The sequence below is a fragment of the Balaenoptera ricei genome, chromosome 8 (genome assembly GCF_028023285.1).
Source record: "Balaenoptera ricei isolate mBalRic1 chromosome 8, mBalRic1.hap2, whole genome shotgun sequence".
In the NCBI taxonomy this organism is placed as follows: Eukaryota; Metazoa; Chordata; class Mammalia; order Artiodactyla; family Balaenopteridae; genus Balaenoptera; species Balaenoptera ricei.
This window is the reverse complement of record NC_082646.1, coordinates 61,621,189-61,645,408: the sequence shown is the minus strand read 5'-3', so window position 1 is coordinate 61,645,408 and position 24,220 is coordinate 61,621,189. Positions and strand designations below refer to the sequence as shown.

The 24,220-nt window shown below is 40.3% G+C and overlaps 1 protein-coding gene across 2 annotated transcripts in view; it reads right to left on the bottom strand.

Annotated features, from left to right (window-relative positions):
- FAM168A (family with sequence similarity 168 member A) overlaps window positions 1-24,220 on the bottom strand; it is a 203,567-nt gene that overhangs the window by 45,812 nt on the left and 133,535 nt on the right. For both annotated transcript variants that reach the window (XM_059930844.1, XM_059930845.1), the window contains exon 2: window positions 15,191-15,278. In XM_059930844.1, the coding sequence (XP_059786827.1) occupies window positions 15,191-15,260 (70 nt within the window). In that variant the 5' untranslated portion in view covers window positions 15,261-15,278. The remainder of the gene's footprint in view (window positions 1-15,190; window positions 15,279-24,220) is intronic.

The following is a 24,220-nucleotide window of genomic DNA, read 5'->3' as shown; positions in this document are numbered from 1 at the left end:
ATTCTCTACAAATATTATTTTCTGTGTAGAAGCATTGGCTTAGCGTTAACTGTGAATCACTGCTTTAGAAGAGAGTCTCAGAACAAAAACACTTATTCCAAACTCTGAGGTCAATCTGCCAGAGACTTATGGATCTCTGAATAGGTTTCATATTGGGACTTGATTAGTCATTTTAGTCATTTATTCATTCAATCAATCAGTATTCACTGAGAGTTTACTTGGTTAGGCACTGTGTTAAACACTGAGGACAGAGTGATTGACTGCAAGAGCAATGAGTGTCACAGAAATATAAACAAGTATAAGGCAGTAAATAATATAGCTCAGTGGTTAAGAGCATGGAGCATCCAAACTTAGACTTGATTCTGGCTCTACCACTTTATGGCTCTGTGACAGGGACAAGTCTTTCCATCTTTCTTGACTTGTATCTACATCTATTAAAACTTAGATAATAAGGATTAAGTAAAATAATGACATAGTTCTCAAACTGGATAAAGGAGCCCCTGTGGGTACTCAATAATACGCTAGAGGGTACATGAAAGCACTGAATAAATCGGATGCACTTTCTTGGAATGTTAATTTTACCAAATACAAAAAAAATACCAAACAATTTAAAATATTTATTTTAAAGAAAACAAGTATGACTATATAAAGGTGACAAGGTAAAATTCATATGAATTTTGAAGATAAACTTCAAACAGACTTCAAATAAAGTTTAACCTTGGAGTACCTGCTCTGGGTTATCTCCAGGCTGAATTTGCTCTCCTCTGATGTCAGGTACATTAGGAAAGTTTCCAAACACTGTGCGTGGCGGATAATGGCTGCGCAACAAACAGCAACCATTACTGTTAATAAGAGATAGCTGTTATTACTAAGCCACCCACAGGAGAAACAACTTAGCTCTATAGTGTTTGAGGCATAAGAGGGTGTCATCTCTACCCAGGTATCTTTTTTCCTAAGCTCTGGACTTCCTCCATTCCTACCCCCAAACCTTATGATTATTTGAGAAGTACAAGTCTGGGAATTAGGCCAATTGTGCCCCCAAATGCCAGGGAGCTATCTTCAAAACACACACAAAAGAATGTTTCAGCACTAGTAAAGTTGCTACTCTCATCAATCTCCTGACCTCTCCTGAGGCCTCAGCCTGCCCAAGCAGTTAACCTCCAGGATAAGAACAGTCAGTGCACTCACTGACCCAGCTCCACTCCTGACTAGCTGTCTCCTCATTTGAAAAGTTCTTAGAGATTAATTATCTCCTTAAAGTCTCACAAACAAGTGACAGATAAGGTAGGCGTTATTTTTCCTACTTTACAGAGGAGGAAACTGAGGCCCTCGAAGTAAAATGAGTTGCAGTTTTTAGTTACAGACAGAGCCAGGATTCAAATTCAAGCCTTCTGACTTCAAACAGGGACTCTCCCCACTATATTAAGCAACAGAAATCATTCCAATGAGAATCTATACAGCATAGGAAAAAGTTCTTCCAGTCCTTTATCAAAGTCCACCCATTTTCAGTTGTATTCAGGGTTAATTATAATTTAAGATAAATACTATACTAAATACCATTCAGGGTTAAGTATAATTCAGTATAAGTACTAAATTATATTTCCATTAACTAAGAATCATAACTAATAGAAAATTAAATTAAATTGCATGAGCTTATTTAGCAGGAAAAGGGAACACACTCACTCGAGGTGGCTATGGCTTATCCCTAACTTTTCATAGGAGGATCCTTGTGAAAAGGTTTTCCATGGTTTCCTATTGATCTTGCCCAAGAATATCAGGAGCCCTAGGGCAAGAAGACCTGGGCTGACAGAAGCTACTGTCACTGTAGGAGAGGGTTCTGAGTAAGGGTACTGAGTTTACCTCACCTTCCTTGTTTCTGAACTTTTCATCAATACCAGGGGTTCCAAGAAGGGGCACAGAAAATTGTGTTCAAGAAGAGGCAAAAGAAATAGATTAAGGGAATGAGTTAGCCAGTAGTTTTATAATGAAAGAAATCTAATGAAAATGTATAGATTAATGCCCAGAATGTTAGAGCTGGAAGGGAAATTGCTAAATAACTCACGTAAGTCCCTCATAGCCTGGATGGGAAGTGAACGCAAGACTTGCCCAGTGTCTTGCAGTTATTAGTAGCAGAACCAGACCTGGAACTGAGAACTCCACCTCATGCTTCAAGACCTAGTTCCATGCTTGACTTCTCAGAACCCTTTCCTGATAACAACCTCTGACAGAGTTATGGCCCCTCCCCTACGCCCACTTTGTTTCCACAGCAATTTGTACATCTATTTATTATGTTAGGCTCTTGGAATATAGTGGCACATCCCTCTGAGACAGCATGTCTCACTGTACTGTAACTGTCTCCTTACATGTCTGTGTCTTTCCCCTTCTTACAGATCTGTGCTGGTTAAGGTAGCGAGTCCACGGAGAGGCAACATACACAAAGGACACAGAGTCATTGCATGTATGTGTCTTCACAAAATTGATAATCTTACAATTTGAAGAATAGAGGATATAAGAAACTGGAAGGTGAGAGCTCATCCTGACCAGTTCATTTAGCTCCCCCTTCCTGTGGCAAGAGAACCCTCTTGTCAAACAAAATCTCACCTGGAAGTTTACATATAAAATCGGCCTGAGCAGACATCTACTGGAGGGGAAGGGAGCACCTATGTTGCTTAACCCCGCCCTTTAATAGCTCCTAAGGCATCTTGAGGAGCAACTTCCTCATTTTTAAAAAATTTATTTATTATTCTTTTATTGAAGTATAGTTGGTGTACAATATTATATGTTACAAGTGTACAATATAGTGAGTCATAATTTTTAAAGGTTATAGTCCATTTATAGTTATTATAAAATATTGGTTATATTCCCCATGTTGTATAATATATCCCTAACCTCCTCATTTTTTGAATGAGCAAGCTGAGCCAAAATAAAGGAACCTTTAAGTTCTAGGCCTTCCCCTCATTCAGAATGGGATAGAAATCAGAGTAGAGTCTTTGGAGCCCAGCAAAACTGTACTGAAATCCTCTTTGACCTTGGAAAAGTCATTTAACCTCCCTGCATCAGTTTTTTCATCTATAAAACTGAATAATAGCATCTATCTTGTGGAATGTTAGGAAGATTAAATGAGATGAACTATATAAAGCACCCAGCTCATATCTGGTATAACTTCTTACTCAATGAATAGTCACTATAGAACTAATATTATTAGATTCAGGGCTGGAACCTGGTGTTCCCCAGTGCTCTGTTCAGCAAACCTGCTGCCTATCCAAGAAAGTATTTCCAGAGGAAAGACATGAGGGCTAGCACCCTGGAGGGTGGCAAAGCAAGTCTGAAATACCTTAAAGCAAAAAACCTTAAATGAAATCTCTTCAGGCATAAAAGCACCTAAATCTTGATTCAAAGCTCTCAGCATGCTAATGAATAAAGATTTTTTTTCACCAGGGTAGAAGACAGGAAACAAAGTGAGCTATAGGACAGTATTTCCATCATTTAATAGAAATATGCCAATGACTGAATACACTGTTGTTACTTCAGCTAATTCTGAAAATCTGTCTGTCACTGTGAACAAATACATGGAAAGCACATGTTTCCTACCATCAAGCAGGATGATAGCTATTCTTTATTTGCAAAAAATATTGGATGTATTAAAACCTTACCTGGAAAAGAAAAAAAAATCCTTGCCTTATATTTTCTTTTATGCAATGGTAACAAACCTTTATTTTATATGACACCATTTTTGTTTGTTTGTTTGTTTTTAGGATACCTATACTGGGAGTGATGTCCTGGAAGATGTCAGAATAGGAAGCTCCAAAAATCCGTCTCTCCACCAAACCCGAACTGGCAGAAACTGTCTGAAGTAACTATTTCAGAACAGGAGTCTAGTCAAAAAACATGCAGCATCCAGAGGGAGCTTGATGTAGAGGCTGGTAAATCTCAGTTAATTTCAGTCTTTTGCCCAGCAGCTACCATGCCCCTTCCCACAGGCAGGCAGCAGTTGGGGTGAAGGCCTGAGTTGCTGGCATGGCCTGCTGGAGCTAGAGCTGGCCATAATGACCTTGTCCTCTAAATACTGGGTTTGTTTATGTGTTTGATTGCTGATTGCTGCTTTTGCTGGCTGAGGGACCAGCACAGAGGCTAACAGCCACGGTTCAACCTCAAAGGGCTAAAGTTTATTCTAGGGGATTTAAGGAGACAAATGTTGAATGGATAAACAAAATGTGGCATAAATGGAATATTAACCAGCCATAAAAAGGAATGAATTTTTATATATGCTACAACATGGATGAAACTTGAAAACATTATGCTAAGTGAAATAAGCCAAATAAAAGGCAAATTGTATGATTCCACTCATGTGAGATATCTAAAGTAGGCAAATTCATAGAGGCAGAAAGTAGATTAGAGGTTACCAGGGGCTAGACGGAGGGGAAATGGAGAATTATTATTTCATGGATACAGAATTTCTGTTTGGGATGATGAAAAAGTTCTGGAAATAATGAGTATGTTTATACAACATTGTGGTGTACTTAATGCCACTAAATTATACACTTAAAAATGGTTAAAATGGTAAATTTTATGTATATTTTACCACAATAAATAAAGTAAAAAAAAATTTTTTACATATACTTATTTTCCACTTAAGGTAACACAAGCTATAAGACCTTGGGAAAGTTACTTAACATAGTTGAACCTTATTCCCTCATATGTAATAGCTCTTCCTTTGACAGTTATCATGAGAATTCACAACAATGTTTATAAAGTGCCTGGCACTCCATTTGACAGTCATTAATGGTAGTTATTACTATAAAATAATTACCTACAGCAACAGTAATTTATAATTAATATAAATATAATGATAATAACTTAATTCAATGAATATTTAATGAGTAACTAACTGCCTGCTCTCTTCCAGGCACAGGAGGTTCTTGACTTTTATACTTAAGGAGCTCACAGTCTAGAAAGACATGAAATTAATGAACAACTTCTTCAGAGAACAGGAACCAAGAGGAGCAGGGGCATAATAACCCAATGCCAACACTTCTTTCTTTGGGGGAAAACACTGCTTTCTTTCCTACCAAAGTGGGAAATCATTTTGTGATCCAGGCAAGTAAATCAGTCACAAGCAAAGAGCAAATCAGTTTAATGTGCCTGATTCTTGCCCAGACAAGATTTAACCCATTTGCTTTCTGTACTGACATCACACATAATGTATCAGAGGCAGACACACTGCTTGTGTTCCCTTTAAAACCCAGAGAGGCCTTGCCTGACAGCCTGGTGTAGTGGGAAGTACACTGGAATCGGATTTAGATTCCAGTAAACCTAAGCTCTAGTCTTGGCTTTGCCACTTACAAGCAGTAAAAACTTGTACACACTTTTGACCTTTCTTAGTCTTTCTTCATCTGTAAAATGAGTATTTTAATAAAAATTTCTACCTCATACAACTGTTATAAGGATTCAATGAAATTACAAATGGTAAAGTTATAAAGTATTTTACTTCTTATCTATTATTACATGGGGTTCTGCGGACCCTTGTTTTCTAAAGCTTCAGAGAAAATTTGGTATAGGCGAGTCAAATTTTTTTCTTCCGGTTTTATTGAGATATAATTGACATACAGCACTGTATAAGTTTAAGGTGTACAGCATAATGATTTGACTTACATACATCATGAAATGGTTATCACGATAAGTTTAGTGAGCATCCATAATCTCATATAGATACAAAATTAAAGAAATAGAAAAAAGTATTTTTTATTTGTGATGAGAACGCAGGATTTTCTCTTAATAAATTTCATATATAAAATACAGCAGTGTTAATTATATTTATCATGTTGTACATTACATCCCTAGTACTTATTTAACTTGTAACTGAAAGTTAATTTTGTTTTTAGAAGTCAAATCTGGCTTTGTTAGCAAAGAAGCTGAGACCCAAAGTAAGCCAGTCCAAAGCTGACTACATAGGTAATGTAGGAGGTTTGAGGATACCTCTTCCTTTCTAAGAAGCTCGAAGGAATTGTTAGACTTCAACTATCATTGTCCTAAAAAAGAAAATTTGCTATAAACCAAGTAGGCAAGGGGAGAAGATCCCTTTTGTTTTCTCTGAGGATCTCTGTTGTCTCTTCATAACTTATAAGGAGAAAAATCCCCCTGTTCCATCTGGTCCATCCAAAGGGTTGACCAGTCACAACAGATCATCCAAATTAAATTCTCTGAGCCTCTCAGTTCATTCACCCACAAAGCAAGAACAATCTCTCCCACACTGGCAACCTGTCCCAGACTCTTCCTGCCATGGCAGAGGGCTACTCATTAGAAAGGGCAGCCAGATCAAATGAGTCTTTCCCTCAACCCCATCTTATAATTCTCTGATGTGACCCCGTCCCCTCCCCTCCTCTTCTCTCTCCCTCCCTCCCTCTCTCCTTTCCTTCCTTCCTTTCTCTTCTCCTTCACTTCTCCCTTTGAAATTTACCGAGAATCTACTCTGTACCCATCTTTGTGCTAGGCTCTGGGGATATAATGATGACTAATAAAACAATGGCTACTAATGTTTTAGTACCTAATGAGAGCCTAACTACATACCAGATGTTTATATATACATATTCATTCTTGGAAATAAAGAAGCAGCATAAAGTAAGTAGAAAGAGAACTAGATTGGCTGCCAAAGTTTTGGTTTCTACTTCCAACTTTGATATTTGTCCATCCATCTATTTACCTAAAAAATATTTAGACAATATTCATGGTATGCCAGGGGCAAGCTGGGTACTAGTAAATCAGATACTGAATTCACTGTGAACTGTAATAAGTTCTTTCCTTAGGCACTTGTAAGACCTCAGATTCCTCATCTGAGAATAAGATTGTACTTGAGGACCTCTAATGAAATTATAGCTCTAAATGAAAACATAATGACAGCCACCATCTGGACTGAGAATATAGATAGATAAGATGAGCAGAAGACGGGCTGGAGAGATCTGAATGGTCAGGTCATAAAAATCTCCTATTGCAAGCTAAGAAGTTTCGACTTTATCCAAAGGACAGTGAAGAATCATTAAAGGGTTTTAAGCACTTGAGTGATGTGGTCAAATTTTCAAGTTAGAAAAATGATTTTAGTTGATTTGTAAAGAATGCACTGGGGAGAAGGTATGTGACAGGAGTCAGAAGGACCAGTTAGGGGGCAGTGTAAATAATCCAAGAAAGAGTAATAATGGCCTGAATGATAAAGGGTGGGAAGGATGGGGAAGAAAGATCTAATCTGAGAAACATAAAGGTATTTATTTATTTACTTATTTATTTATTTATTTTGAAAGGGAAAACTTGACTATTTAGTACTTTTTTTTTTTTTTTTGGCTGCATTGGGTCTTCGTCGTTGCGTGTGGGCTTTCTCTAGTTGCAGTGAGCGGGGGCTACTCTTCGTTGCGGTTGGCAGGCTTCTCATGGCGGTGGCTTCTCTTGTTGTGGAGCACGGGCTCTAGGCACGTGGGCTGCAGCAGTTGTGGCACACGGGCTCAGTAGTAGCATAACCTTGGGAAAGCTCATCCCCAGTCATTTTATCTGGAAAATAAGGGCTATCTCCCCAGACTTGTTATAAGAAATAAATAGGGAAAAAACCCACAAAAGTTCTTTGCTAAGAACAAAGTACAAATGTCAGTTAGTCTTAAAACCTCCACCAGGTGTTCCTTAACAGAGAAGGGTGAAAGGTACAGGGCCTGGGTCACTGCAGAGATTTTTTTTTTAAAACTTACTGATATATCAGATTATTCATTGTACTTGCAGGCTGTCAGCTTAATTATTAAGGTCCTCTAGTTGATAAACTGCCGTGTCAAATACAAATCTGCTTTTTTTTAACTTTTTTTTTAAAATTTATTTTTGGCTGCATTGGGTCTTCGTTGCTGCGCGAGGGCTTTCTCTAGTTGTGGCAAGTGGGGGCTACTCTTTGTTGTGGTGCATGGGCTTCTCATTGTGGTGGCTTCTCTTGTTGTGGCGCACGGGCTTCGGTAGTTACGGCACATGGGCTCAGTAGTTGCGGCACATGGGCTCAGTAGTTGCGGCATGTGGGCCCTAGAGCACATGGGCTTCAGTAGTTGTGGTGTGTGGGCTCAGCAGTTGTGGCTCGCAGGCTCTAGAGAGCAGGCTCAGTAGTTGTGGCGCACAGGCTTAGCTGCTCCGCAGCACGTGGCATTTTCCTGGGCCAGGGATGAAACCTGTGTCCCCTGCATTGGCAGGCGGATTCTTAACCACTGTGCCACCAGGGAAGTCCCCAAATCTGCTTCTTAAATTGACTTTATTTTTTTAAGTAAAGAAAGCATTCTAGGTGAAAACAAACTGGTGAAAAACGCTAGTGAAGTATTTGAACAGATCGATTTCCTAGCTTTGCAACCTTGAGGGTCATGTCTTTTGTGGGGGGTATATGAAGTATTTAACATGTTTGCTGCATGCTGAAGCCAGGAAATGCATTTAGGGCTCAAAACAGGAGTGGGGAGAGCATGTGAGCTGGTCTGGGCCAGCAGAAGATTGGGAAGTGGCCAGGACAGGATGTTGACAAGCAAGGTTTTCAAGGATAAAACCTTGGTTGTTACTTTGTGGTAGAGAGACAATGAATATACCGACCCAGAATGGGAAGACCTCGGTACAAGACCTAGCTCCAACACTTTCCTCAAACACTTCTCCATCTTCTCACCTATAAAATGATGGGTTAGTGTAAGGGGGTCCATCTGTTCTCACATTTCAGAATTCTTTTCTAATTGGGTTTTTGAAACTTCACTACAAGTCAATGGTTGGCCCTGTTACATTTATTACTCTCAGCTGTCTTGTAAAGAAGGCATTCCTAGTCCTTTTTCTTTTTGCAAAGGATATACCAAGGCCCAGAAAGTTTAATAATTTATCTGATGTCACATAGTTTTTAAGGGGCAGAATCAGGTCTGTAATCTAAGTCACTAACTCCATAGCCCATATTCTTTTCCCTACAGAGGTATACTCATTGCTGTGCATTGTGATAACCATTAACTGAGTGTCAACTATGAGCCTGCTGCCAGAGACTTTATAAACATGGACCCATGAACCAACCATCTGTATAGATCATTATCCCATTTCACAGTTGAGGAAACTGAGATTCAGAAAGGTTAAATAACTCACTCAAGCTCAAGCAGCTAATCAGTGGCAGAGCCTAGATTCTACTCCAGATCTGATAGGTTCCAAAACCTGTCCTCTCTTCAGCACATATACCAGACCTCTGGTGATCCTTGGACACTCTCACTATTAGAATATTTTAAGAAAAGAAGAGAAAAAGAAAGAAAAGAAAAATAGAGAATGTTTTGGTCTTGACTTCATTTCAAACTTCTAGCAGAGAAACATTTCTGAAGCCTTTCAGAAAAAGAAATGTCCAGTCTGTAAAAAGCCCATTGTCATGGTGAATCTATGTGACGCATATTCAAGTGTTCACTGTACTTACTATCTTTACTGTCAGCTGGAGCTGCCACAACAAAATACCATAGACTGGGTGGCTTAAACAACAGAAATTTCTTTCTCACAATTCTGGAGGCTGGAAGTATGCGATCCGGGTGCCAGCCTGGTTGAGTTATAGTGAGGGCTCTCTCCTCCTGGTTTGCTGATGGCAGCCTTCTTGCTGTGTCCTCCCACGGCAGAGAGAGCTGTGGTGTCTCTTCCTCTTCTTATAAGCATACTAATCCCACTATGAAGGCCCCACCCTCATGATCTCATCTAAACCTAATTATCTCCCAAAGGCCCCGTCTCCAAATACTATGACATTGCGGGTTAGAGCTTCAACATATGAATCTGGGGGGACATAAACATTCAGTCTACAACACTATCTACACGTTCAGTATTTGAAAGTATATGAACAGATTATATTCTCTAAATTCACTTTTCCAAGGTGTTCAAGGAGCTAGTTATAACCACTTCATAGGATTACTGCAAGTATAAAAATAGTCTGTAAAACACTGAGCTCAATTTTTGGCACACAGTAAGTGCTCAGTAAAAGAGCTTTTAAAAGGAGGGAGACAGAGAGAGAGAGAGAGAGAACACTGTCAATTGGCTAGAAGACAGCTGTTCACTGGAATACATTGTATTGCTGTGATATTGTGACATAATAAGTATATATTTGGTTTTCATCCCTGTTCTTGGCACAGGGTTCCTAAAAACCCTTGAAATTTCCTAAGTGATAACAGCAATAAAGATGTCTTTTTGTTGTTGTTTTTTGTCCACGCTGCATGGCATGCAGGATCCTATGGCCTGACCGGGGATCAAACCCCTGCCCCTGCATTGGAAGTGCAGAGTCCTAACCACTGGACTGCCAGGGGATTCCCAAAGGATGTCTTGATATTCATGACAAACCCCTTTCAACCACACCGGAGTTTATGTTAATAAGGTAACTTTTGGAAAGCACCTAAGGATGGGGGCTAGTTGCCAAGGAAACCAAGCATGTTATTGAAGATTTGAAACTTTCAGTCCCACCCCTCCTCTTGACCTCTGGGGAGAGGAGAGGGGCTACAGGTTGAATGAATCAGCAATGGCCAATCATACCTATGTACTGAAGCCAACATAAACACCAAGACGGACGAGAGCTTCTAGGTTGGTGAACATGTGGAGGTGCTGGGAGAGTGGCACCCTCTAGAGCAGCAGTCCCCAACCTTTTTGGCATGAGGGACAAGTTTGGAAGACATGGACATGCATGGAAGACAATTTTTCCACGGACGGGGGGTGGGGTGCTCAGGCAGTAATGCGAGCTATGGGGAGCGACAGATGAAGCTTTCGCTTGCTGGCCTGCAACTCACCTCCTGCTGTGCGGCCTGGTTCCTAACGGGCCTGGACCTGTAGTTGTCCATGGCCCGGGGGTTGGAGACCCCTGCTCTAGAGGATCCACATTCCTTTCTGCATACATTGCCCTATGCATCTCTTCCATCTGCCTGTTCCTGAGCTATATCCTTTTATAATAAACCAATAATCTAGTGAGTAAACTGGCTTCCTAAGTTCTGTGAGCTGCTCTGGCAAATTAATTGAACCCAAGGAGGGGGGTTATGGGAACCTCTGATTTATAGCCAATCAGTCAGAAGCACAGGTCACAACCTGGACTTGTGATTGGCATCCGAAATGAGGACAGTTTTGCGGGGCAGAGCTCTCAACCTCTGAAATGACATTATCTCCAGGTAGACAGTGTCAGAATTGAGTTGAACTGTAGGACACCCAGCTGGTGTCAAAGAACAGCTTGGTGTGGGGAAAGAACCCGCACATTGGAATTAGTGTCAGAATTATAACTGCAAAGCTGTATTTTATTTCCCTCTTACATTTCAGAGAGAATTTCAAATCAGGAATTTTCCCAACTTCTCTATTCCCTGTGTCCACCACCCCATTACCCCTGAAGCAGATGATAGCACAATGGACTTGACCCTCCACTTCTACTGCCCCCTTCCCAGTCTACCCCAAATTGCCGGCCAGGAGCAGGCTCCTAGCTCCTCAAAGGTGAGGCTCCCTAGTCCTAGAAACTGAAAAGACAACCCTCTCCCCTAGCCTATCACTGGAAGCAGTGAAAGAAGCACATATTTTAAGACAAATCACCTTGCTATAACAGAAAGCATATCACTTTAATATCATAAAGATCCAAGTTCAAATCTTTCCTTATCCTTCAGAAGCTACATACACTGGCCAAGTAATACAACCTGAATTAAACTACCAGTTACTTTGCTAAAAGAAGAGTACTATGGGGTTTATGATTAATAAGATTATAATTAATATATATAAAGTACCTAGTATGTGCTTGCCAAATGGTAATTAACACTCTTTAACATAACCATTATTGTTACTAACAATAATAACAAATGTTTACTCTAAAGCATCGTATTTGGCATTTGTTTACAGATTATCTCACTTGGGTCTTTATTTCTTGCAATGTGGAGGAAAAGATAACCTGAAAATCTGCCTACTCCGTAACACTTAGAAAAGCTGGATAAAAAGTAAAACAAACAGTTTATGTTATATAACAGACACACGCAGACTTGAGATTTTAGGAAAGAAAAAAATCTCCAGGGTCAAAAAATGAAATGAAAAATCAGGAACTCTCACAGTGAGCTGATATTGGGATGCTCTGGGAAGGTTTTTTGGTCTGGGCAATCAAAGGGCTTGCTTTTCATAGCTATGGCGGGGATGGGAGATGAGGCTCTGGGCCTTGGAGAAACCAACAGCTGGAACTCAAATTCCCCTGCATAAAGCTGAGAATTTAGAGAAGTCATAAGTCAGTTTAAAAGAAAAAAAATTTGTCTGAAAAGTAGAGAGACAACAGGAAGCTACGGGTAAAAAAGAAAGTTTCCCGAAGAATTTGAAACCTTGGCCTGTGTGAAGTTTGAATTTATTCTACTTATGTGGAGTTTATACTATCTGTGTAGTCTTAGAATCCCAGCAGAAAAATTAACTTAAAACATAGTTCCAGGGACTTCCCTGGTGGCACAGTGGTTAAAAATGTGCCTGCCAATGCAGGGGACACAGGTTCAATCCCTGGTCTGGGAAGATCCCACATGCAGCAGAGCAACTAAGCCCGCGAGCCACAACTACTGAGCCCACATGCTGCAACTACTGAAGGCCGCGCACCTAGAGTCCATACTCCACAACAAGAGAAGCCACTGCAATGAGAAGCCCATGCACCACAACGAAGAGTAGTTCCCGCTCGCCGCAACTAGAGAAAGCCTGAGCGTAGCAACGAAGACCCAACTCAGCCAAAAAACCCCATAGTTCCAGGCTGATAATGACCTTCAGTGATTAGTAGAAACAAAGACAATCCTCCCTCTCTCCCTATGGAGTACTAATTATCTCATTTAATTCTTACAACTATCCTGTGAAATAGATAATATTATCTCAATTTATAAAATAAATTTAAATTTAGGGAGGTTAAGCAACTTGTCCAAAGTCATCTAGCTATTATCTGAAAGAGCTGAGATTTGAACTTGATTGTTGTTCATTCAGTTGAAACACATTTATCAATATATCATACTGCCTAATCTTCTTTGTGCAAATCAATAGATAAATGCAACTGTTTCTTCTCAGGTTTAACAACTCAGTAAGAATGAATGCAGCCAGAATCACAGGAAACCTGAAGGATTCCCCTGGGCTCTGTCTGCCAAAGCAGCTCAGTCCCCTCTGGCAAAGGAACTTAGATTGCTGGATACTCTGAACCAGGAAGAGAAAAAGCAACGGGCTCCCTGAGCTAGTGGGGCATGGGATACTGCCCATGGATCCTGGTTAGTAAAATTAATTGTATTAGAATAAACATACAATAGAAGTCCAAAGAGAACATATTTACTATTAGGGTTAAATCAGGACAATAAAGCTGTTGTGATAAACACAAACATATGAAATTGAAAATCAGTGATGAGAGCTTAGTCATATCAGGCTCAATCTCCAATATATTTCTGAATGTTATTTGGGTTGCATAGCATTGAGAAAATCCTGATTTACAAGCATAAGTAGCTGCAAATGTTAGCAGTTTTTTTTTTTTAATAAACACACATTCTTAGAAGCTTAAGCTAACACACTGATCATCTTATGTGTATGCATGCTTTATAAAAATAGTTCTAAATATTTTTCAAAAATCAAATCAAATATTTGAGGATGTTCTGAAGCCACACACCTCCCCCCCCCCATGCCCCCCAGCCAGTGTTCCTATAGAACAAAATTTGGAACAACCAGACAAAAAGTTCTCTGAGATCCCTCCATTCTCAGTCTAGGAGGCTATTCAGCATACATGGTAAAGAGCAAATTTATAGAAAGGAACCAGTACATTCCACCCCCTGCTCTCTTCCAGGGTGAAACTCTCAACCCTCCCACCTCTAATCCTGCCACCAAGACCATTATTACTCTACTTTTTGAGCTCCAATTCCCATTTTTCCCCTTTTTCTACTCTTTACTCCAGCTGTACTGACTGTACCCTGACCATACCTTCTTACCTCCATGTGTTCATTCATACTGTTATCTTCACCTTGGATTTATATTTATTACATTTTTGAAGGCTCATGATACGCTAAGCACCATGCTAGACAATTTACATACATTTTCTCACTACCTTCCATTATGATACATCCTACCCATCTTTATTTATTTGTAAATAATAACCATTAAGTACTTACTTTATGCCATATATTATATGATGAGTGCCTTACACTAGCTCATTTAATCCTTGCAGCAGCCCATGAAACAGGGTAATACTATTGCCCTCATTTTATAATGAGAACACCGAGGCTCTGGAAGGTTAAAAAGCTTGGCCAAGGACTTCCCTGGTAATGCAGTGGTTAAGAATCCGCCTGTCAATGCAGGGGACAGGATTGAGCCCTGGTCCGGGAAGATCCCACATGCCCCATAGCAACTAAGTCCATGCGCCACAACTACTGAGCCTGCGCTCTAGAGCCCACAAGCCACAACTACTGAGCCCGCGTGCCTAGAGCCTGTGCTCCGCAACAAGAGAAGCCACCGAATGAGAAGCCTGCGCACTGCAACGAAGAGTAGCGCCCGCTCGCCGCACCTAGAGAAAGCCCGCACGCAGCAACGAAGACCCAACGCAGACAAAAATAAATCAATCAATAAATTAATTAATTAAAAAAAAAAACTTGCCCAAGGCCAAGTAAGGGAGAAGATTCTCCCCGGAAAAGTGCTGCCTGAGCTCAGAGCCGAGATCTTAAAGGATAAGGTGAAGTTGTCAGGGGACAGTGGCATTCTAGACAGAGGGACAACATACGCAAAGGCAGTGAGTAGTAAACAGCATGGTATGCAGTCATGAAAAAGATCAGCCTTCAGAATCAGCAGACCTGGGTTCAAATACCTATTTTTGTTTGTGGCCTCTTACTGCAACTGTTGTTTCTCATCTGTGCAATGGTGATAATAAACCACACCCTGTACAACTACTTCTAAGATTAAAGTTAAACATGATATGTAAAAGTGCCCAGCGCAGGGCTAGGCCCATGGTAGGTACTCAATAATAAATAAATGTTACCTCCCTTCCTTTCCCCTAGTTGGCAATTCAATAGACCATGACCTTAAGAATGTCATTTTCATCTGCACTAGACCCCAGACATGTCTCCCTTCTACAAGTTCCCAAGCTTTACTAGGGCTTTTGGAGGCGCAGTATACCAAAAGTCATTCACAATGTTATGAGATAACATCCTTAACCACCACTTCTCAAAATGAGAGCCATTCCCACACCACTCACCTGTGTAGGCCATGTTCTTAGGGTTGCCATAAGGAGCCCCAGGCTGCACGGGGCTATAAACAGGGTTCATTGTGGACAACTGAGAATCCTACGGAGACACAAACAAACAAACAAAAAAAACAGCGTTGATTAATGATTGCTCACTCTCCCTGACATCAACTTCCGATCTATAATCTTCAGGTTACACTCATAGAGAAGCAACACGGTATAGTAGAAAAGAGGACTACTAAAAAGGCATTTGTTTGTATTTGGCCCTATGCTAGACACTTTTCCCACTGTACACATGAAGACACTGAGAGGCAAAGAGGTGACACAATTTGCCTAATGTCAACCCCAGCCTTTTGATTCTCAGTTCAGTACTAGTCCCACTATCCCACAGATGCCTCTACCATGAGTGTACTGTGTGGCATTGGCCAAGTCCCGTCCCCTCTCTGGGCTTCAGTGTCCTGATGGAAAATCAATTACTTTAGGCTCTCTGAGGCCCTTTCTAATTCTAAGGATGCTAGCCTAGGAGCTGGGAAAGGATGCAATTCTACTCTTCACCAGGGGAGCCCGAGTACCTGGTGATAAACACACAGACTGCTGGAAGAGCAGCAAGTTTGTCACCCACCTTTTGCACTTACAGAGGACAGGATACTAGTTACTAGCAGTTTTGGGAAAAAATGGGAATTTACCGCCATTGATCATTTTAATGCAAGCAAGGAAACACAGCCAAGATCTCTTTCAAAGCTTATTCAAGGGAAAGAAACTTGGAAATTTGTGTGCAATAAGTATCACCTGCACAAGTGATCTGTTAATTATCTTAATGAAGCACATCCTCCATTCTGATTAATGGAAAATCTGTCATTAAGCTCTATTACCCAGCCAATTTGTCCCACCTTGTTTAGGGAACCAACTCTGACACACAGGCCAACACATGTTTGAAAATGTCTCCAAATATATTATTTACACTTCATAAAAATCAAACAATTCCCTCCTAACTAGGCTCACATGATAGATGGGCAATTTTTTAGGTCATTAACTTCTCCCATAGCACCTCAGGATAGGAAACAAGTCAAATGTTGAAGACAGGCAGCTGGCTTGATGACGATTGCTCTGAGATTAATTACTCTGTCCAGGGTTCTGGAATGAGAGGTGGAGGAAAGATGGGTTCCCAAAGAGAGGAAGGTGGGGCAGTCAAACAGGCAAAAAAGGAAATGATGTTGGTCAAATTCAGAGGATAGAACTTGAAATGTACCCAATGCACAGCCCTGCCAAATCACCCCAGGGCAAGAGGCCAGTTGACAAACTGAAACTAGAACAATTTGAGAATAAAAGTTACAGGAGATATACACATTCCAGCACAATTTAAGGAAAAAACACGCAACCAGAGTTGTCCAAGAATACAGCCAAGTACACTCTCTCTAAATATAAGCACTCTCCTGGCAAGGTGCTAAGAAAATTAAGAGAGTTCACAGATGTTAAAATATACTGCAAACTATAAAGTGGCATGCAGATGTAAATGATGACGGTGATTGCCTCGGATCTCTCTTCTACCCGATCGGTTCTCTGCTAAATAAGCCAGAGTAAGGAAGACTGTGCTAAGCAGCACAACGGGCCCTGTAAACATCTGAGCACTCTCCTACGGAGAAGGTACTCTGTGCTGCTGATTGGACAAAGTTAGAAATTGCTTTTCATAACCAAAGAAGCTCATCACTTTTGAAACTGGTCTCCTGCTGCTCCAAAATGAGGGCCACAGTCTCAGGAGACCATGCCTGAGTAGCACTTCACAACAGCATGGATTCCAGTCTCAACTAATGACTGGCAGAAATGAGATCTGCCAGGGGTTCACAATTTGGAATAAGAATAAGACAGCCACTTCTGGGGAGTGGCTCACAGGCAGACAGGGTTCCTGGCTTTCACGGGAAGGTCAGCCTTTTACAACAGAATCCACACACTGTTAATAGTTTCAGGGACAGGCTAAAAATGAGTAGGAAGATCACAAGCTCTATAATCAGGCAGATTTAGGTTAAAATCCTAGAACTGCCACATACCAAATGTGGGACCATAGGCAAGTCCACTAACTTTCCTGAGTATCAGTTTCCTCTAGCCTCAAAATGGAAAAGAATAACACATTCTTTGTAGAGTTGTTGTAAAGCTTTTGTGGTTTTTTTTTTAAAGCTAGGTTTACTGAGGCATAATATACATACAGTAAAATTTACTCCTTTTAGGTATACAGTTCTATGAGCCCTGAAAAATGTATATAGTTGTACAAACATCACCACAATTAAGATACAAAGTATCTTCACCACCCCCAAAAGTTCTCTCATCTTTGTGGTCAATACCCTGCCCACAACTCCCAGCTGTGGCAACCACTGATCTGTTTTGTGTACTCACATATAAACTTTTATTTTAACAGATGAAAAAAGTGAGGCTGAAAAAAGGCAAATGAACAGTCCAAGGTCACAAAGTAAGTAAGGGACAAGGCCAAGACTAGCACCCCAAATGGATCAAAGACCTAAATGAGAGAGCTAAAAACATAAAACTCTTAGAAGAAAGAAGAAAAGATAGCCTAAACCTTTGTGACCTCGGATTTGGCAATGGTAATTATGATACCAAGAGCACAAACAACAAAAGGAAAAAAATAGATAAAATGGACTCATCAAAACTAAAAACTTTTGGGACTTCCCTGGTGGCGCAGTGGTTAAGAATCCACCTGCCAATGCAGGGAACGTGGGTTTGAGCCCTGGTCCGGGAAGATCCCACATGCCGTGGAGCAACTAAGCCCGTGCGCCACAACTACTGATCCTGCACTCTAGAGCCCGTGAGCCACAACTACTGAGCCCGAGAGCCACAACTACTGAAGCCACGCACCTAGAGCCCATGCTCCGCAACAAGAGAAATGCACCGCAACGAAGATTAGCCCCCGTTCTCTGCAACTAGAGAAAGCCTGCGTGCAGCAACGAAGACCCAACGCAGCCAAAAATAAATACATAAATAGATAAATGTATTAAAAAAAACGGCAAGGAAAACTAAAAGCTTTCGTGTGTTAAAGGACACCATCGAGAAAGTGAAAGACAACCCACAGAATGACAGAAGATTTTTGCAGATCATTTACATAAGGGATTTGTATTTAAAATATATAAGGAACTCTTAGCTCAATAATAAAAAGGCCAATAACCCAATTTAAAAAATGGGAAAAGAATCTCAACATACATTTCTTCAAAGAAGTTATATACATGGCCAATAAGCACATGAAAAGATGCAAATTGAAACCACAAGATACCACTTCACATACACTAGGATGGCTATAATCAAAAAGATAATAAAATGTGTTGGCAAGGATGTGGAGAAATCTAGACCCTTATACAATGCTGGTGGGAATGTAAAACGATATGGCCACTTTGGGAAAACGTCTGACAGTTCCTCAAATAGTTAAACACAGAGTTACCACATGACCCAGCAATGCTGCTTCTAGATATATACCAAAAGAAATGAAAATGTATGAACACAAATGTTCATAGCAGCATTATCCATAATAGTCAAAAGGTGGAAACAATCCAAATGTTCATCTGATGAGTGGATAAATGAAATGTGGTATATCCATACAATGGAATATTTGGCAATAAAAAGGAATGAAGTATTGATACATACTACAACATGAATGAACCTTGAAAACATATTAAGTGAAAGAAACCCCTCACAAAAGGCCACATATTCTGTGATTCCATTTTTATGAAATGTCCAGAATAGGCAAATCTACAGAGACAGAAAATAGATTTGTAGTTGTCTAGATTAGTCCATGATATATGAAATTCACATCTCTCTTAAAATAATTATTATAATGCAGTACTCACCCACATCTACTTTCACACATACCTACTTCCTGAACGTTTCTTCCTGATAACTCCATAAGCAATTCAAACTCACAACGTTTAAAAGTAAACTCAACATTCTTCCCCAAGCCCATTCCATCCAGTATTGGCCGTCTCACAGTTACTGACAATCCATCCACCTGGCACTTTAAGCGAGAAACCCTGAAAGTCATCCTAAATTCCTCCCACTCTTTCACACCCAATCAATCACCAAGTCCTCATAAACCTACCTTTCTCATTGCTACTGCTCTCTGGTTCAAATTTCAATATCTCTTGTCTGAAATATTAAACAGTCCTAAGAGGACTCTTTTCCCCCATTCTAACCAACTCTAATTAATCCTTGATATTCTTTATTAAAGCATAGGTTGGATAAGGGCATTATTCACCTCAAAAGCTTTGGGAATAAAATCCCTACTCCTTCACATGGTATAGAAGATCCTCTATGCTCTATCTGGCATGGGGCTCAGGAATCTATGTATTTGTGTTTCCAAGAATATTTTGATGCCCAGTTTGAAGACACTGCTTGAGACTTTCTATGTCAAATGCCATTTGTCTTACATAAGCTTGATAGAGGAATTGAGATACAGCAGTGAATGAGACTAATAAAAATTCCTGCTTACATTCCAGTTGGGAGGGGGGAGGAAGACACAAAATTTTTTTAAAAAGTAAAATATACTGTATATCAGATGGCAGTTAATGCTAGAGAAATTCTCTGAAGGTGGATAGGGAGTACCAAGGGGAGGAGGTACAATTTTAAATAAGATGGTTAGAGAAAGTGTTATTGAGTGACATCTAAGCAGAGACCTGAAAAAGCTAAAGGAGCAAGCCATGCAGGTCTCTTGAGGAGAAACCGTCCAAGTAGAGAAAACAGCAAAGGCAAACGCCCTTAAGTGGAACCATGTCTGAGAAATAGCATGAAGGCCAGTTTAGCTGGAGCACACACAGTGAATGAAAGAGAAAAGAGTAGGCAGTGAGATCAGACAGGTGATGAAGGCCAAATCATGTACAGCCTTGTAGGCCAGTATAAGGATGTTGTTTTTTATTCTAAATGAGATTAGGAGTGTTTCAAGCAGAAGAGTGACTTGATTTGACTTCATTTTAAGAAGATTACTTTGACTGTTGAGCTGAGATCAGAGAGCAGGAAGGCAAGAGGAGAATCAGGGAGATGAGTTAGGATGCTATTAAAATGATCCACATGAAAGGTAATGGTGGCTTGAAATAGGGTGGTAGCAGTGGTGGTGGTGGTGGGAAGTAGTCATATTTTGGGTATAATCTGAAGATCAAGCTGATGGGAATTACTAACAGATTGACTATAGAGTATGAGAGGAAGAAAGACATCAAGGATGACTCCAAAGTTAACTTGAGAAACTGGAATAATAAAAATGCCACTTACTGGGATGAGAACTATGAAAGGAGTATGTTTTGGTGTGAAGGACAGAAATTTGGATTTGGACTTAAATTTGAGATGCCTAAGAATTCTGCTTAAAACAATGGTTGGTATACAATGAGCATTCTGTAAAGGTAAACAACCATTACTACTATTATAAATATTACCTCTACTACCAGCAGCTACTATTTATTGAAGATCTACCAGGTGACAAGTACTGTGCTAGCGACTTACCTTATTAGTCCCTATAAGTCTTATAAGATCACAATGATCTTGCAAAATAGGTATTATTTTCACTGTACTATAGATGGATAAACTTAAGTCCAGAGAAATGAAGCAACTTGCCCAAAGTCTCATAACTAAGAATTGAGAGAATAACCAGTTCTGATTCCAATGCCCAAGCTACTTCCACTGTGCTAGATGAGTTTGAGTTTCCCAGTCTCCCTGGTCTCCCAACCCAGCACTGGTTTCTCCTCTGGAATAGCAGGCCCCTCCCTAACCCTCCTTTAACTCGGGGCCCCTTGTGCTCTGTTTGGACCCTGATAGATCCCACCATGGAGGCAGTTCAAATCTACCTACTGGGTCCCTGCTGGACACACACAGGCAGTTATGAGAGAATAAAAGCACTGTCTGCCTGACTTCTATTCCTGCCAGCTGCCTAGGATCTTAGCTGCCATATGCTCCCGATCCAACCTGATTTTACTTCTTAAGTAAGACAAGTAAGATAAGTGCCTGCTGTGCAAGTCCCGTCTAGCTCCCTCTCCAGAGCCAAGTATGGAATTTCCCCTGTTCCCTGGGGTTGAACCACAGTAAGTCTACATTACTTGTGTCAGCAAACACAACTCTGCAGTAGCTTCCCATCTTATTCAGAATAAAATCCAAAGTCCTTATAAAGGTCTACAGGACCTTATATGATCTGGTCTCACATGCCCACCTCTCTAGTTGCAACTCCTACCACTATCCCTTGCTTTCTCCACTCCACTCACAATGACCTCCTTGTTCCCTGAACACACATGTATGCTTATGCCTCAGGGTCTTTGCACTTGAGCTTTCCCACACCTAAAACGCCCTTCCCCCAGATATTCAAATGGCATACTCCCTCACTTCATTCAGGTCTCTGCACAAATTTCACCTTGCCAGAAATTACTTCCTTAACCAACCTATCTAAAAATAACTACTACTGTTATTCCCTGTCCCCAATTCCTGCTTTACTTTTCCTATTGACACCAATCACTAACTGATGTATTTTCTTGCATATTTGTTTATTCTTTCCCCCATTAGAGTTATAAGTTCCATGAGAACAAGGATTCTGTTTATTTTGTCTCGTATCCCCAATACCCAGAATATGACCAGCACATAATGGGCACTAAATGCATAGTTGAATAAATAACAAACCATCCCTCATGCTACTCCAAAAAACAACTCTGGAAAAAGTTTCAAGGTGCTTGGCACTTCTTGGCATATCTCAGTCAACTACTTGGCTTCACATCTCTACAGCATTTACTTCCAATATTCAGAGAAGCCTCTACCGATAGCTCATCTTGGGCAGAACAAGCAATGGTGAGCCAGGTGGTGGCATGATGACTGAGGAAAACAGAGGTGCTAAAGACCTCCCTCCTAGTGGAGCTGGCTTTCATTCCCAGACCGTTTTGCAAATAGCCTGCTGCTGCCCTCAAAACCTCCTGAACTATTTCTTTCAAATCAACAGCAAAATCTATGAGCACAAAATGAAAAGAAAAAAGTTCCAGGGTTGAAGGATGAACACTTGGAAGTACCATATGCACAACAGGTTGCAGTGTTTAAAATTAGTGTTGTAGTTTACAAACTACTTAAAAATTTTTAAAGAACTTTACCATTTACAAAGCTTATACAGATGGTCCCCAAATCAGGATGGTTCGCTTAAGATTTTTCAACTTTACAATGGTATCAAAGCAATACGCATTCAGTAGGAACATACTTTGAATTCTGAATTTTGTTCTTTTCCTGAGCTAGTGGTATGCAGCACGAAACTCCCTTGTGATGCTGGGCAGCAGCAGCAGCAGTGAGCTGCAGCTCCAAGTCAGCCATGTGATCGAGGGTAATGAACCGATTTACACTTGCAACCATTCTGTAAAAATATAACCATCCTGTTTTTCACTTAAAATATAGTATTCAATAAATTACATGAGATATTCAACGTTACAAACTAGACTTTGTGTTAGACGATTTTGCCCAACTGTAGGCTGCTGTGTTCTGAGCATGTTTAAAGTAGGCTAGGCTAAACCATGATGTTTGGTAGGTTAGGTGTATTAAATGCATTTTCAGTTCACAATGGGTTTATTGGGATGTAACCCCATTGTAAGTTGAGGAAGATCTGTAGTTTACAATGAGATTTTAGCCACTATTTCACCTGATCCTTTGAAGTAAGCAACACAAGGATTATTAATTTCATCAGACAAAGAAATTAAAGTTTAAAGTTTTAATGCACATTAGGATGGACGCTGTAGGGAAAAGATATAGATAGTTTCTGCCCAAAGGAGGTTATGGTCTAGCTAGGGAATTTTAAAAGTTAAATAAAAATAAAGATGCCATAAGTAACACAAGGAGGTGGAACTTCTGGAATACCTAAACTGCTTAGCAAACTCTTTCCTAAAAGCAACAATAAAACTGAACAAGATTGTCAAAAATAACCATTTCGGGCCTCTGAAACTTAACCAAAGGTATACATCAACTTGAGAAATGTTTATTCAAGAAGAATTACTGAACCATATTAAGAACAGTGAGAATCTGTGGCATTTTAGCCTGAAGCTGCTCCTACCCCACAACTCCCAGCTCTCTGGGGGTAATTCCATCAGGCCAGGCCAAGAGGATGACTCTTGCCAGAGTGGGCTGATTTAATTTGAAGCTGAGTGTAGAAAATTTGCTCTGGATATTGCCCAGAGTCATTGTCAAAAACAATAGAGGGACAATCTGGGGAACAATAGTAAGCTATCCAGGAAGGCCACTACTACAGCTGGCCTAAGATCATAATGCTAGTTAGGGCAGGCAACAGGCCTGCAGATAAGCCAGAAATTTTAAAGGGAGTGCTGGGGAACAAAAGATAAGACCCACTATGGGATCCCTGGTGATCTATAAGGTTTCATACCTGCTAAAGAGAAACTGGAGAGGTCCTAACTACCTACTGATCCTATGTGAATGCAAGGTCTTGAACACACTGAAAGTAAAGGTTGGAGCAGAACTGCAAATTGCCTGGACTTTGAATGCATTCCCTGATCAACAAACAAATCCATCAACAAAGGGTAGAAGATTTCCTGGCCTAGGACTGAAGCCAGTCATTGTTGATCACTAATCTATGCTGACCCAGGGGTGACCTTTAAGAAGCCAAGTTTAAAAATTAAAACAATAATTTAAAAAATATGACCAGAATAAACTTGCATGTTAAATAAATAATTAAATAAATATGCATGGTTAAAAAGAGAGACATCAGCAGTCACACACTACAAAGGAGACAGATACTACAGAATTGTCTGAACAAGTCACTGAATAAACCAAAAAAAAAAAAAAAACACACAAAAAAACCCCAGCAACAACCCTCCCATCCGCTAGTGGTGGAAGAATCTGAATCAAGAGTTGCTATAATATATTATCTAAAACATAGTTTTTCAACAAAAAAAATCATAAAACATGCAAAGAAAGAGGGAAGTGTGACCCATTTACCGGGGGGGGGGGGGGGGGGGGAGAAAGGAGACTACGTATAGATATTGTCTCTATGGGGGCCCAGATGTTGGAATCAGCAGATAAATATTTCAA